The sequence below is a fragment of the Caloenas nicobarica genome, chromosome 7, assembly GCF_036013445.1.
Source record: "Caloenas nicobarica isolate bCalNic1 chromosome 7, bCalNic1.hap1, whole genome shotgun sequence".
NCBI lineage: Eukaryota > Metazoa > Chordata > Aves > Columbiformes > Columbidae > Caloenas > Caloenas nicobarica.
In genome coordinates, this window is record NC_088251.1 from 13,730,019 (window position 1) to 13,743,972 (window position 13,954).

Below are 13,954 nucleotides of genomic sequence, written 5' to 3' on the forward strand. Positions count from 1 at the left end.
GCCCTGCACACATGGCTCCCCAGCCCCGCTCAGCCCACACAGCAGCCCTGCTGCTGGGTCCCAGGTGGTGAGAAGAAAACCCAGCTGCCCTGCAGAGCTCATGATGGTGGGTTCCTGCTTCTTCCAAAAACCAACCAGGCTCTTGTCTTCCTCGCTGGTTCTGCCAGCTCCCACGCACGAAAGCAGCAGTTCCTGCCCCTTCACAAGGGACCAAAGGCTGCTCCCATCCACGACTGCATCCCCGTGGGACCATGAGGGCTGCATCCACTCCCCAAGCTGGGGGTTCCGGCATTTCCCCTGTGCATCCCAGCGAGGCACCCCACTGCTCCCGTCCTCCAGGCAAACCCCAGGCTGTCCCAGCCAGACTTTGCACAGCTGCACCACGGGTCTGAAAAGACGATGTGCTTTTTCCAGTGACTCATTCTCAGCCTTTCCTTTCCTTTTTTTTTTTTTTTTTTCTTTTTAAAGGCACAGCCTTGCACCCCACAGAAGCCAAGCGCCTGCTCTTCGCCCCACCCAAACACAGGGCCCTAGAACAACCTCCTCCCTCCTCCTAAAAGCCGACAGCCAAGGGCGCGTTGCAGACTGAAAAAGGAAGCTGCCAAACTCTTAACGCTGTTTTTATCAGCTTTTGCTTCGCCCATCAGCCTGACCTCAGCTGCATCCCCACTTCTGTACAGCCCCGCACGCTGCCAGGAAACCCCCACAGCCAGAGCCGGAGCAAAAACCACACAAGGAGCTGAGAAGGCTCCAGAACTGGTTTCAACAACTTTTCAAGTAAGTGACTTCATTTTTTCTTGCTTTCATGCTTGTTTTGGGGAAAACACTTTAACAGAGGCTGCTAAGAAATGACTTGCTACAAACACATTTTCCTCCCCCAAGCAGAGAAAGGATAACTCCCCCCGCAAAATGGCATACTCCCCTTTGCCACCTCCTTTTATTTTTGCTTTGCTGGTTGCCAGGCTCTGTCAGGAAGGTCTCAGGGCCTTGTTTATCAGTGCTATTTGCTGGTAACTCTAATAACAGGCTTTTGAACCCCACACACTAGAATAAGATCACAGGTTTAGCATCTGGCTGCAAATGTGGGGTACCACAAACGGCAGCAGCCGGAGCTGTGGGCCTGATTCCTGTCACATAGCTGCAGTTTTCATCTGGTCTGTCTCCTTTGCCGAGGGAGTTTTGCATATGGAAAACTGGGAAGATGCAGGAAGACATTAAGGGCTGCTTGTGTTTGAACTCAGCAGTATCACCGTGTGACTTTGAAGGGATTGTCACGGGTTAGACACTGCAGGTAACAAAGGCCACATTTCTGCCTCCTTTCCCCGCCACTGCCCCACAGAGGAAGGGGGTGAAACAGGATTCGGTGGGGCAGCAGATGAACCAAAGCACAACAGTGAGTTAAAGCACAGTGCATGAGCAAGCTTTATGCAAGAGACTGTAAGGATTAATGTGCCTTTTCCTCCTCTGCACGAATCTCCCTGCAGACTTTTCCCCTCGGCTGGGGTTGGCCAGGGGAAGCCCTGCTCCACCCACGCTGGCTGGGAGATGCCAGCATCGGGGCAGATTTCGGGGCAGCCCTGCTGTGGGTCAGGCTCCCTGGGAGCCCTGGGTGTGCCCCGATGCTGCCAGCCCTGCAGAGGCTACCGGGGACGGGTATTTGGGTGCCAGAGTCCTTCCTGTCTGCAGCAAACCCTGATGACGGCAGTTACCCTGAGGCCTGCGGGTTTCGTCACATGAGTGAGGGTTCCCAGAGCGAGAAAGGTGCTTGAGATGAAACTCTGTGGGGATGCGGCGCAGATGGAAAGTTACCTAAGAAATTATTTAAATGCTGTTTGCAAGTGGCTTGGGGGAGCTGGCATCACTGCGGAGGGAACAGATGCACTGCCAAATTATTTCCCTGTCCTTAAAAAAAATCAGGGCACATGCTTTCCCTCACTTGGTCCTGAGCGCCTGCAGTCCACACAGCTGAGGGCCAGCTGTGCCAGCGAGGCACACATCCCATTATAACCAGTGTTGTACTGGGAGAAGGGGCTGGGGAAAGTTGCACAGGCAAAGGGCAGTGAAGTGCATCTCTGGCACCAAGGTGTGCAGGCTGAGTGGCTCAATTTCAGACCAGTGGTTCGAGGCCAAGCCAGGACAGGCAGCATGGTTATGTCAGCCAGCTGTGGGAGAGGAGTGCCACACCTAGCCCTAGCAAAAACACCTATGTAATTGCTGATGGAGCTCTATCGGCATTTGGTGTTTGGATCCTGGGTCATCAAAATAAGCTCTTCTTTCCCAGAAAGTAACTTCTCTTGCTGGTAGCAACAGCCCCTGAGCATCCTCTCACCCCTGTCAGTGGGGGCTGCTCCTGTCTGATCCTCTCCACTTCCCTGCCCCTAAACCTGCTGAGCCATCTCACAACACCTCGTGCTGCCTCCCTGACATACCTTTGCCTGTTACTAAATATTAACTCATCAGGTCTAAAGAGGGAGGTAAAAGCCACACACAGCACCTTTAAGGCAGTGCAGCACCAGCACCCAAGTGCTGTGTGTGCCTGGGCTAGCATGAGTCAGCAGCAGGGCTGGGGACGCATCCCAACACCAGTGCTCTGGTCCAGTTTCCCCAGTAACACAGCGTCCTCCTTCGTTGCAGGCTTGGGAGATCATCAAGTGTCCAGCAGCGACGCTGACAGTAATTGCCTCTGCGGGAGGTGACTAAAATCAAAGAGAAGGAAAGACGACAAACCTGCAAATGAGAGGGGCAGAAACAGCTGTCCTGTTGGTAATCTTCGCTGCAGAAACACTTCTGGAGGTCTTGGTTTAGTTACAAACTGAAATGACCAAGATTTCCGTCGCTGCTTAGGCTGAATCCCTCTTTGGCCCCTTTTGAAGTATCCCTGGTATCTGCAACCACTTCCAGAGGCTGGGACGCCAGGCAGGAGCAACGGCAGTGAAGGTGTCGTGCTCCTGGAGCAGCCCTTTGCACATCAGCCTGCCCAAGGCCATTTCACCCGCCATCGTTGCTGGAAGGTGGGCCAGCACAGCCCTCTGCTGCAGGACACACCTCCCCTCATCCCCAGGACGAGATGGCCGCCCTCATTGCTGAGAACTTCCGCTTCCTCTCCTTGTTCTTCAAGAGCAAAGATGTGATGATCTTCAATGGCCTGGTGGCCCTGGGCACGGTGGGCAGCGAGGAGCTCTTCTCAGTCTTCGCCTTCAACTGCCCCTGCTCCCCTGCCCGCAACTACATCTACGGGCTGGCTGCCATCGGCGTCCCGGCTCTGGCCCTCTTCCTCATCGGTGTCATCTGGAACAACCACACCTGGAACGTGGTGGCTGAGTGCCACAAGCGCGGCACCAAGAACTTCTCGACTGCCGCCACTTTCCTCCTCTTTGGCTCCATCATGGGCCGGGCAGCCGTGGCGCCCGTCACCTGGTCGGTCATCTCGCTGCTGCGTGGGGAGGCTTACATCTGCGCCCTCAGCGAGTTTGTCAGGCCGTCCTCCCTGGACAAGTTCCCAGTTGAGTACGGGGCCGAGGTGCTGGCCAGGTTCCCCTGTAAAGACGTGCCGGCAAACCTCACCAAGTACAGGGATGATGTGACACGAAGGCTGAGATACGAGTCCCAGGTAGGCACGCTGGGGAGAAAGCCACACGGAGTGGGTAAAACCACCGCGCCCTGTCCTAACACAGCCTCTCTCTTCTCTCTCAGCTCTTCGGCTGGCTGCTCATTGGCATTGTCGCGGTCCTGGTTTTCCTCACCAAGTGCCTGAAGCATTGCTGCTCGCCGCTGAGCTACCGGCAGGAGGCTTACTGGGGCCAGTACCGCTCCAACGAGGACAAGCTCTTCCGCCGCACCGCCGAGGTCCACTCCAGGATCCTGGCGGCAAATAATGTGAAGCAATTCTTTGGCTTTGTGGCCCTGGACAAGGAGGAGAAGGAGCTGGTGCAGGAGTTCCCGGTGGAGGGCGTCCAGCCGAGCCCCCAGTGGAACGCCATCACGGGTGTCTACATCTACCGGGAGAACAAGGGCTTTCCCCTCTACAGCAGGCTCCACAAATGGGCCAAAGGGGTGGAAGGGAATGGGCCAAGTCCAGAAGGCCACGAAATGCTCTTTTTGGCTTCCTAAGACAGGTGCTGGCAGTGGTTCCCCAGATCACCTGGGAGGCCTAACGGTATCGGTACACAGCTGAGGGATCCACAGGGAATATTCCTCCCAGCAAAATTACTTCTCTTAGCAGGTAAATAGGGATCATCAGCCGCGAGGTAGAGGCTGACAAGCAACACACTGAGCTGGAGAACCTCTCCCTTGGAGACAAATGTCTCGTTGCAGCTCTCAGAGAGCCAAAGTGAGCAGAGAGCAGACACACATTTCACCTCCAGTGCTCCCTGCCTTTTAATGCACCAACAGAAACGTCAGGGAGCAAGAGGTAGACACGACATTTCTAACCATGAGTCCTGCAGTCCCATCTGTCTGCCCCATGGCAGGGCTAGCCCCAGCCACCCTGCACACCTACTTGTTTTATTGACATCAATTCCTTCTTCTGCAGTTGTGCAGCACCTGTTGTGCAGGCAGGTCCTGGAGTACTTTACGGGCTTCACAGTGCAAGGAAAAAGAAGGAAGCAGTGGGTAAATTCCTGTGGCAAGGGGGATGCGATGGCACCTGGGAAGGAATGGGTCAGTAACACAGCAGCACAGCGAATAACTGAGAGACTAAGGCAGGAGGAATCACCGACATCCCCAGTATTCAGAAAGACACTCTGTAATTACCAAGTTGGAATCTGGGCAGGACACCAAGCTTGTTTTGTTCTTAGTGAGGTGCGTGGCAATCTCTAATGAGCCCAAACGGTCACAATCATGAGTTTATAAACCCAGAAGACAGCATCATCAGCAGAACAGCTTTTGGGCGAGGTGGCGGCTCAGAGGAAGCAGTACCTGTAGGAAGCCACGCCGCTGCCTGCAGCTCACTGCATTTGTCCTCCAACCGCCAGACGAGAGTCCCGCTTGTTCGCGTTGCAAGTTGCAGCAAGACCTCAACCAGAATTAGTTTTACATAAATGTATATATATACATAGTGTATATACTATATAATTATAGTTAGTTAGCTGTATTAATGGAGCATTGTAGGGAAAAGGGATGAGGAACTTGCCAGCCAAAAGACCACATTACACATACCCATCTGCTGCGGTGGCACTGCAGCCCTGCCATGAGGAGGGACAGTAGGAACTGGACGAGGAGAGCAGCCCTGTCCCTATCCTCCTACCACTGAGCTTTCTTAAACCCTTTCCACTGCCTTAAATGGTCTCTGCAGGGGATGGTCTTTTTTACAGAGTAAGTTGTACCCTGAGAAAGCAAAGCCAGAGAGGTGTAGAAGTCCTGTCCCCACCGTGACGCTGCACTGACTGCGGCTTCAAGGCTGCTCCTCTGGCACGGTGCAGTCCCTTTTCTCTTGAGGGCCAGCCCTACGCACCCAACGCTGTTTCAAGAGTCAGCAGCACAATGAAGTTTGTTTTTCCTACTTGTACTGTTTTTTTATAGGAACAATTTCCTTTTATGCTGTGCCGTTTACCGAAAAGCCTTAAATTGTTCAAAAAATGACTCAAACCCACAGAACTCAGAGGGGCTTACACACATGGAGATTTTAAATAAATTATTAAATGAGAGTTATTTTTCATTGCCTTCTGAGTTTTTTTCGAGGGCACAAAAGGCATAATTTAACATTCTCTTTGAACTCAAGGACTGGGAACTTATTATTTCTTTCTATGAAACATTCAGATCCTCTCCTATCCAAATGACTCCAGAATGTGAAGTTTTAAAGTATTACCACATATTACAAGTTAGTAACACTGCTTTTTAGTTATTTTTGCAGTCAGTAACAAACATCTTGTATAGCAGGATATACAATTGCAGCAAAGAAAACATATTTAGAAACCTTTTAACAAACATGTCCCTTTACAAGAGAGAGCTGGAGGGTACTCCCTTGCATTAAGAGACTGGAACACTGCTTAATGGGCAAGGCAGTGCAGGACCCCGGTTCAGCTTCTCTACAGATTTCCCTTGCATTTGTGGGAAGGTTTAGGCTTGGCTACCAGCTGCACCAACAACTAATCTGCAGGAATGATCAGATGTGAGTTAAATGAAATTGCATTAACTTGAGATGAAAGAGGGTTCATTTGCATTTCTTCTCTTTGGCCCTCAAGCACGAGCATGCAGACGCGCATGCCGCCCCCGCACACAGGTCGGCAGATACAAAGTAACTTGCTGAAACAAAGCAGCATTCTCCTTCCTTCCTTCCTTCCCTCCCTCCTTGATAGTCCTCGTTGTTCCTTTGAACCACCTGCACTCTAGTTCCTTCTCCTCCCCTCCTTTGAAGGAAAGGGGCAAGACACATGATGCTTGACAATGGATTTGTTTATTCTAAGAATAAGCCATGAGCATAAACCAGTTTTCGCTCTGTTTATCTCCCTTCTCCTTTAACTCCAGCCACTTTCCATGTGCTGGGATGGGCTGAGGGCTTGTCCAGTTTGTTAATTTTCCCTCCTTTTGTTGGAGAGGCAAGTTGGAGTGGACAGCTGACAGCGAGGAGTGCAGCAAGCCACTGCACTCAGAAATATTTGTTAGCAATTATAGGGATTTTTTTTCCTTGTCTGCAGCCCTGAGCGTGGCCCCTGCTGAGACAGCCCTGGGCTTCTGGCCCTCATAGCCCATCAGCATCCTCACAAACATCCCTGCTATCCCTGTTGCTCATCCTTCCCCAGTGACAGATGTCAGCCCACGTGGCTTTACACACCAGCACAAGCAACTGGGCCAGGCCTCTCACCAAAACACCAAGGTGGAAATGGAGCTGCCTGTCTCCCTGGCATGCCACATCACGCAGGCTGCGAGCTCACTCTCCCTCTGCTTTTCTTCCAGCATCTGAAAACAACCCCATCGCAGAACAATTAGGGCACACTTCCCAGCAGCAAGATGGGTTCCAACCACATTGCTCCAGTATGAAGAATTAGACACAGTATTTCATTTTCCCTGCTGACTACTGCAGAGACTGTAATAGTTCCAGGAGTCAAGAAGAAATAATACCTCAAAGGGATCTTGGTTTCTATTGCAATGTTTATTTACATAATCTGTTATTTAACTAATTAATCCCCCCAAAAAGCACTATCATTGCAGCTGTGTTCTTAAAAAACAAAGCAGCAGCTGCTACTGGATGTTGCAAGCAGCTTCCTCCTCCAGAAGAGCAGTAAGCAAAATCTGAGTACAGTACCCTGCTCTCCCTGGGGGCAAGAAGAGAAATGAGTTGTTTCTGGATCCCAACAGACTTGAGAATGAATTAAACGCTGAATCATTCAGCCTTGTCAGCACTGGGCATTCACAGAGGCAGAACAGCTGGGTCCTGCAGAGCTCTGATTTTGTGGTCAGAGCACCTACCATGAGTAACACTCTTCAAGCTTGGTATTTCAAAGCTGGGTACCCGCTCACTCATGTATACATTGGATAATCACACCTGTTTGCATACCCTGCTTTTCCCCTTGCCTTCAGTTCTTCATCACTAAAACATGTCGCATCCACATCTAACTGGAGAGTTACAAGACTATGGATCATAAGGCACCAGCGACAGAGCCTACTTTAGTACCCATGATGCTTGGCTTTTTTCAAGCACAAGGTTAGATTGGGATGACTTTTTTCAGCACAGAAAAAACATTTTTTTCCTTTTGCTTCATTGATTTATCTTAAAACACAACCACAACTGAAAAAAATCACTATTTCTGTCATCAATCACTGACAATTGATATGAGAGATGGCTGTGATCATGAGATCCATCAGAGCCAGAGGGAGGTCATCCTTACCCTCTACTCTGCAGTGGTGAGACCATCTGGGGCGATGTGTCCACTACTGGGTTCCCCAGTACAGGAGAGATATAGGCTTACTGGAGCGAATGCAGCAGAGGGACAGGAAAATTATTATGGAATTGGAGCATCCATCATACAAGGAGAGGCTGAGAGCACTGGGGCTGTTCAGCCTAAGGAGAAAGCTCAAGGTAAATCTTATCTATGTGTATAAATATTTCACAGGAGGGTGCAGAAAAGGTGGAACCAGACTCTTCTTAGTGGTGCTCAGCAACAGGACAAGAGGAATTGGGCACAAACTGAAATACAAGGAATTCCATTTAAACATAACACTTTTTTTTTTTTTTTTTTACTGTGAATGTGGTCAAACACTGGAACAGGATCCCCAGAGAACTTGTGGAATTTCCATCCTTGGAAGAATCAAAATGAAACCAGACATGGTCCTGAGCATCCTCGTTTAGCTGACCCCTGCTTTGAGCAGGGGTTTGAACCAGATGATCTCCAGAGGTCCCTTCCAACCTCAGCTATACCACAATTCTGCATTGCTCTGCCAATTGTGAGGAGTACAAAGGCACTTGCGACAAATCTTTCAAAGTGTTAATTCAGCCAATGGCAAGAATCTTCTCTGGCATCTCGACAAAGAAATAAATCAATTTTAAGACATCACTGTACCTAAAAATAGTGGATCATAACTGCACCATTTCCGCAGGAAAAAAGAACAGGTATTGCTGATGTTTCTATTCGTTATAAAACAGTCTATATTTAAAAACATGTCTTCAAAGTCATCAACAGACCAGGATTATTTGTAACATCTGGACAAAGATGCAAACATTTCTCAAATCTTTTCCTTTGATTGGTTCTTTCCAGTTTGGTTTGGTCATAGACCAACACTCTCCAGAAACTCGCTGTCCATGGACACTCACGGTGGAAGTCCACACCTCTCAGTTCCCACACTGCACGGAGCGCTGAGTCTCTCTGCTTTTACTTGTGCAATACTTAGGCGTCAGCAAGGGAACTCTTGGTCTCCACATACTCAAGTGCTGCTCTTTTAACAGCCAGGACACTTTCTGCTGTACCAAATTTGTTCTCATAATCCAGGTAGCGTTTAAAGAAGAATTTCATCTTCTTTGGTGCCAAACTCATGTGTATGACCCTCTCAAAGATGTCCCTGCAAGAAACCAAAGTGATTCAGATCACTGTGTTGGTGACAGCACTCAACACAAGCCCTGTATCCTGTCTTTGAACAAAGAGCAGGAAGTCAGGGGAGACATTCAACCTGCTGTGAAGTGCTGGTGCTTGAAGAAAGAGATTCCTGATAACTGGCCAAAACCTCCAAGTAGAAGCCTTCTATTTGCTTGCTGAACTCTGAGGCTGCTGGTCAACTTAAACTAAGATCCAGCCACTGTATTTGACCCTGCATTCATCAAGTGGATGTGGCTGGATCCATAATGTGAGAAGCTGAACTTCCTTGGGTCAACTCTCAAAAAGAAAAGAAAAAAAGAAAAGTTTCTCCATTTTTGTTACAAGATACACAAGGGCTTGGCCTCACCCTTCAGAAACAAGAAGGCAAACTCTTTGCTCTGCTCTGGGAGGCCCTCCACAACCTCATGCTGCAGGGTACCTCTGCTCTTTTCAAGGATTGCTCCAAGCATTGGACTCTGCCCCCTCCCAGCCTGCTGTAACACAACTCACCGCACTTCCTGCTGGCTGCCCTGTTTGATCATGATGTCCATGTAGATGGACCAGATGTCTGTCCGCTTGGGATAGCTGTTGAGGGTGCTCTCAAAGAGGGCCTTGGCATGTTCTGGGTCCCCAAAACGGAATTCCAGCTGTGCAAACCTTGAAATGACATCCACATCTGGAACAAGTAGTGATATGTTAGGGTACTACAGCAGCCCTCTTCCCTATAAAAAAACATGAGTGATAATTACACAGAAGGGAGGCAGGCACAGAGACAGCACCACCTCTACCCAGAGACAAAAGGCTCTGTTGTAAAGTGGTCCTGGACCAAGGTAGGACCAGAGTGAGAGAGAGAAGGGTCACAGTTCACTTCCCATTTCAGCTCTTTGCAGGAGACAGAAGTTTAGTCTTACATCCAAAATACATCTTGCAGCATCCACAGGTAGCCCCACAAACCCAGGACTAGACCAGCTGAACTTTTCTAGAGAGCTGTAAGACTCATATCTTTTTTGCTTTGGGTCCTTTGCATTTGCCCATCACAGCATATTTTATTATAGGAGGGTTTAGCACTGATATCCACACCGACACAGCCAAAGGCAGCACATTTAGCACCAACTGGCTGCACTTCCAGTTATTTCAAACACTGTCACAGGCAGAGATATCAGAGAGCAACCCAGCTGCTGGAGACACATGGTCAACACTTGGACCACATTATGAACAGGAAGGAGAGTACTTACGTTCTTTGGTGGGCAAAGCCTTGAGCGCACGCTCCAAAAGCCTGTGCGTAGCCTCAGTCTGGCCTTGCTTCAGAAGGAAAGAGGCGTATTTCAGCCACACGGATTTCTCCTGACGGAAACGCTTCAGCATCATGTGGTATAATTCTTCTGCTTGCTGGGAGGGTAGAGTTGTGTTAGATCATACAGATTTATAACAAAGCCTTGTAGCTTTAAAACTTACTCTTGGCCCAGGTATCTCCAAACACTTATAAGAGAGAAGCAAGTATCAATAGTTCCTTGTCCATGGTCAATCATAGCTATTAATCCCAGTTAGGAACAAGACAGTCCTAACGTCTGACAGCTGGAAGCTTATACAGTGAGCACTGGTAGTTTACTGGCATGAGTGAATGGGATACATGCCTGGGACCTGCTTGCACCATCTTACCTTGTACTTCTCAGAATTGGCATAGATGTCACACAGATGCTGGAAGGCTTTCAGAGGCTCATTGTACTGAACAGCTCTCTCAAAGACTTTCATCAGTGTCTCCTCGGTACCATACATATTCTCCAAGTTCAGCAGAGCCACCCAGACATTCAGCTTCTCCTGTTCTTCCCTTTAAGCAGATGGGAACAAGAATATTTAGCCTTTTATCAGTCTTCACCAGCTTTTTGCAAATCACCCTACAAAGACACACTGACTTGAAGCCTGCCTGCAGGACAGATGAAGTAGGGGAGCATACTGCTCACTGAAACACAACTTTTAGAATAGAGCACAGCAGTTATTTCACACTACAGCTTTTGATCACTGCTGTTTGTAATTAAAAGAACACATGGATGATTCAAGAAAGCACAATATACCTAATCATGCTGTAGAGATGTTTAAACACACAAGAGTGCAGCCATATGGAAAAAGCCACATGAGTTGCACGGTTTGTTTCATGTTTTGATTTAAGGACAACATCATTGACAGCATTATGCTCTTCCAAACCCTCCTGACCGCTCAGAAGTACATCTGCGCTCAGTGATACCTTGGGCAGTTACTGCGCTCATGAGCTGCAGCCAGTCAGCCGCAGGTCAACTGTGGTGACTCAGGCCAGGCCTTCAAAGGGCCAGCTGACAATTGCTACCATTTCATCCCTTCGAGCTCACCAAAACAGACTCTGCCACTCCACACACGTGCACTCACACTGGTGACACTACCAGTGCTCTTCTCCCACCACAACTACTCCACCGTCACTTATTCTTTGGAGCAAAGAAAGGCAGAGCTCTGTTATTACCTGAAGCAAATTGTTTTAAGCGCTCTCTCTGCCACAGCTCTGGCCTTCTCAATCTCTGTAGCCTGCAGGTGGAAAGCCATGTACTGCAGCCAGAGGATGGAGCTATTGGGACTGCTCAGCACCAGGCGATCAAAATCATCTGCTGACTGTGGCTGTCGGCTGGGGTCCATCAGAGCTGCCTCTAATTTGCAGAGCTCCTTCTCCTTCTTCTGCCTCTCTAGCTCCTTCTCTTTCTTTGTTCGTTTCTTCAGCTGAAAGAACAAAAAGGTAGGCACTTCATGGGGGAACAGACAGGCCCAGCTAAAACACAGCCAGGCCCCAGTAGGTCCAAGGCTAGGCAGTTTTCACAGGAAGAGATGCAGCCAGTTTAAGACAGAAGGAAAACAGCACACGCATCCCATGTTTTCACAGTTCACACCTCCAAGAAGAGCAGCAGCACATGAAATCTCACTTCTTTTAGGACAATACATTGAGGGACCAAATACTTGGTTATTATTGCACACCAACTGCAGGACTCACACTTCACCTCTTCCTCTCATTCTTCCATCTTTACCCTCTGGGCCAGTGCTCAACACCACCACCACCCTCTGTGAAAATTCAAGATACATGGGGAGAAACTGTGCAAGTCACTATGGTGGACTTGGGTCTAAACTGGGAACTGACAGTGTCATCGCTCTCTGCGCAAGGCAGCTACACCCTGGGCAACAAAGCATTGGCCATGGACGACGGCCTTTACAGAGGTGAGCTCTGAGGGATGGGAAATCCTGAAGAGCAACCCATGAAAGCAACTCACAAGTTTGTTTCTGATTTTGCTCAATTGCTCATACTGGAATACTCTTCTAAAAATTACGGCATAAAAGATTATTTTTGTTGTGTTTTTCTAAATAAGAGGACTAAAATTTGAAAAGGTTTTTCATCTCCAGGAAAATTTCCTATAAATTTACAACACTCAGAAAAATAAAAAACAGACCTGACATCAAATACAAAAATTTTACTTTCATGAAGATGTTTGTTTGATCCTAATTTTTTTTTTTTGCTTGTCAACATGAGAAGCCCTATTTTCATACAGCCATGCTAAATCAGGGCCTCTTCTCCTCTGCTTCAGAGATATCTGCTGTTAAGCCCAGTGCTTGCAGCAGTTAAGGAAGTTCTGTATTAGCTGTCAGATGTTCCCTTGAGTCAAAAGGCTTTGCTCTGGGGCAGAGAGACATGCAAATACTCAGACATCTCATTGCAGCCACCATGTGGTGTCTTCTGTGCAGGCAACACTAGTACATGGTACCTTTGACTGCGGATCTTCCTCCTCTTCGCTCTCTGAGCTCTCTTCCTTCGGATTCAGCACAGATATATCCACTGCATTCATGTCCTCATCCCAGGCGAAGCCTGTGGAAACCTGCAGCCTGGGAGCTTCACCAGGTTTCCTTATCTGTTTGGAGGAAGACAGGGAATGCCATGGGTTTTAATTTGAAGTTTTTACACAGAGATCAGACAACACCTGCTTGCTCATGGCTTCCCTCTGGCCAGTACTACTGACTTGTGACACTTGGAAACAGCCCACCAGCAAAAACACTAAACTCTGGTCACCTCTGCTGTAATTTAAACCTGATCCATCTCAAGTCATTTTCAGATGACACAAACACCAGTCTGTGTCACTCCTATTTGTAGCTTATCTGGTACTTATTGTCATCCAAGTGAAAACTGACACATCTCAATAGGGCTGGAAAGTCATCTCAGGCTCAGATTCTCCTCCAAACTTCTCACCTTTGATTTCTTTTTAGCTGCTTCTTCCTCTTGGTCATCATCCTCCTCCTCCCGGTAATATACCTCAATTCCACTGTCATTTTCATCTGCTGGGCAGATCTTCATTTTTTTTGGTTTCACCTCCTGCAACAAAGGGAAATGAGTGGACGGTGGAAGGCAACGACTGGGGTGAATCTTAAAGGCAATTCTGATCACAAAGTAACGAGCCTGACAGCCATCCTCTCACACAACAGAGACAGAGGATAAACCTGTGCTCACCTACATATGGCGCTAAGACCAACAGGACAGGTCACACAGGCAACACGGTGGGGCTGCTAATTCAGTTGACTCCTACCCAAACAGAATAGTTTCTGATCTTTGCTAATCTCCAATGCAATTTAATATCTTTTTCCTACTCTGTACAATTCCTCAGCCTGATCACAGTGGATCTTCCTAGTCCCTTCAGTATTTGGAACAATCAAGTCCTTCAGCATGTCCTCCACAATCACATCCATACCTGCTCACTTTCAGAGTTTCCTCTTCTCTGTTTTGTCTTCAGCTTAAGCTCTTTTCTCTTTTCCTTATCATCTGCCTCTCTTTTCTCGCTCTCTGCACCATACCGTGGTAGGCAGAGAGATTCAGGCAAGACACTTGGCATCCCAGTGTCCTCAGGCAGGAGAGAGAGCTCAACATGTTTTTCTTTTCCATTTACACT

The 13,954-nt window shown here is 48.5% G+C and overlaps 2 protein-coding genes across 2 annotated transcripts in view; one reads left to right on the forward strand and one right to left on the reverse strand.

Annotated features, from left to right (window-relative positions):
• The first annotated feature begins 599 nt into the window (after window positions 1-599).
• Window positions 600-5,614, forward strand: CALHM2 (calcium homeostasis modulator family member 2). The gene is made up of 3 exons (XM_065639193.1): window positions 600-777; window positions 2,635-3,610; window positions 3,694-5,614. The coding sequence occupies exons 2-3, from the start codon at window positions 3,068-3,070 to the stop codon at window positions 4,108-4,110; spliced, it is 960 nt and encodes a 319-aa protein (XP_065495265.1). The 5' UTR covers window positions 600-777; window positions 2,635-3,067; the 3' UTR covers window positions 4,111-5,614.
• Window positions 5,615-6,620: 1,006 nt separating this feature from the next.
• Window positions 6,621-13,954, reverse strand: part of PDCD11 (programmed cell death 11) — a 28,641-nt gene continuing 21,307 nt past the window's right edge. The window contains exons 29-36 of the mRNA XM_065639002.1: window positions 13,757-13,952; window positions 13,261-13,383; window positions 12,782-12,925; window positions 11,500-11,750; window positions 10,668-10,836; window positions 10,244-10,397; window positions 9,519-9,684; window positions 6,621-8,994 (exon numbers count right to left, since the gene is read on the reverse strand). Coding sequence (XP_065495074.1) covers window positions 8,823-8,994; window positions 9,519-9,684; window positions 10,244-10,397; window positions 10,668-10,836; window positions 11,500-11,750; window positions 12,782-12,925; window positions 13,261-13,383; window positions 13,757-13,952 — 1,375 coding nt within the window. The 3' untranslated portion in view covers window positions 6,621-8,822. The remainder of the gene's footprint in view (window positions 8,995-9,518; window positions 9,685-10,243; window positions 10,398-10,667; window positions 10,837-11,499; window positions 11,751-12,781; window positions 12,926-13,260; window positions 13,384-13,756; window positions 13,953-13,954) is intronic.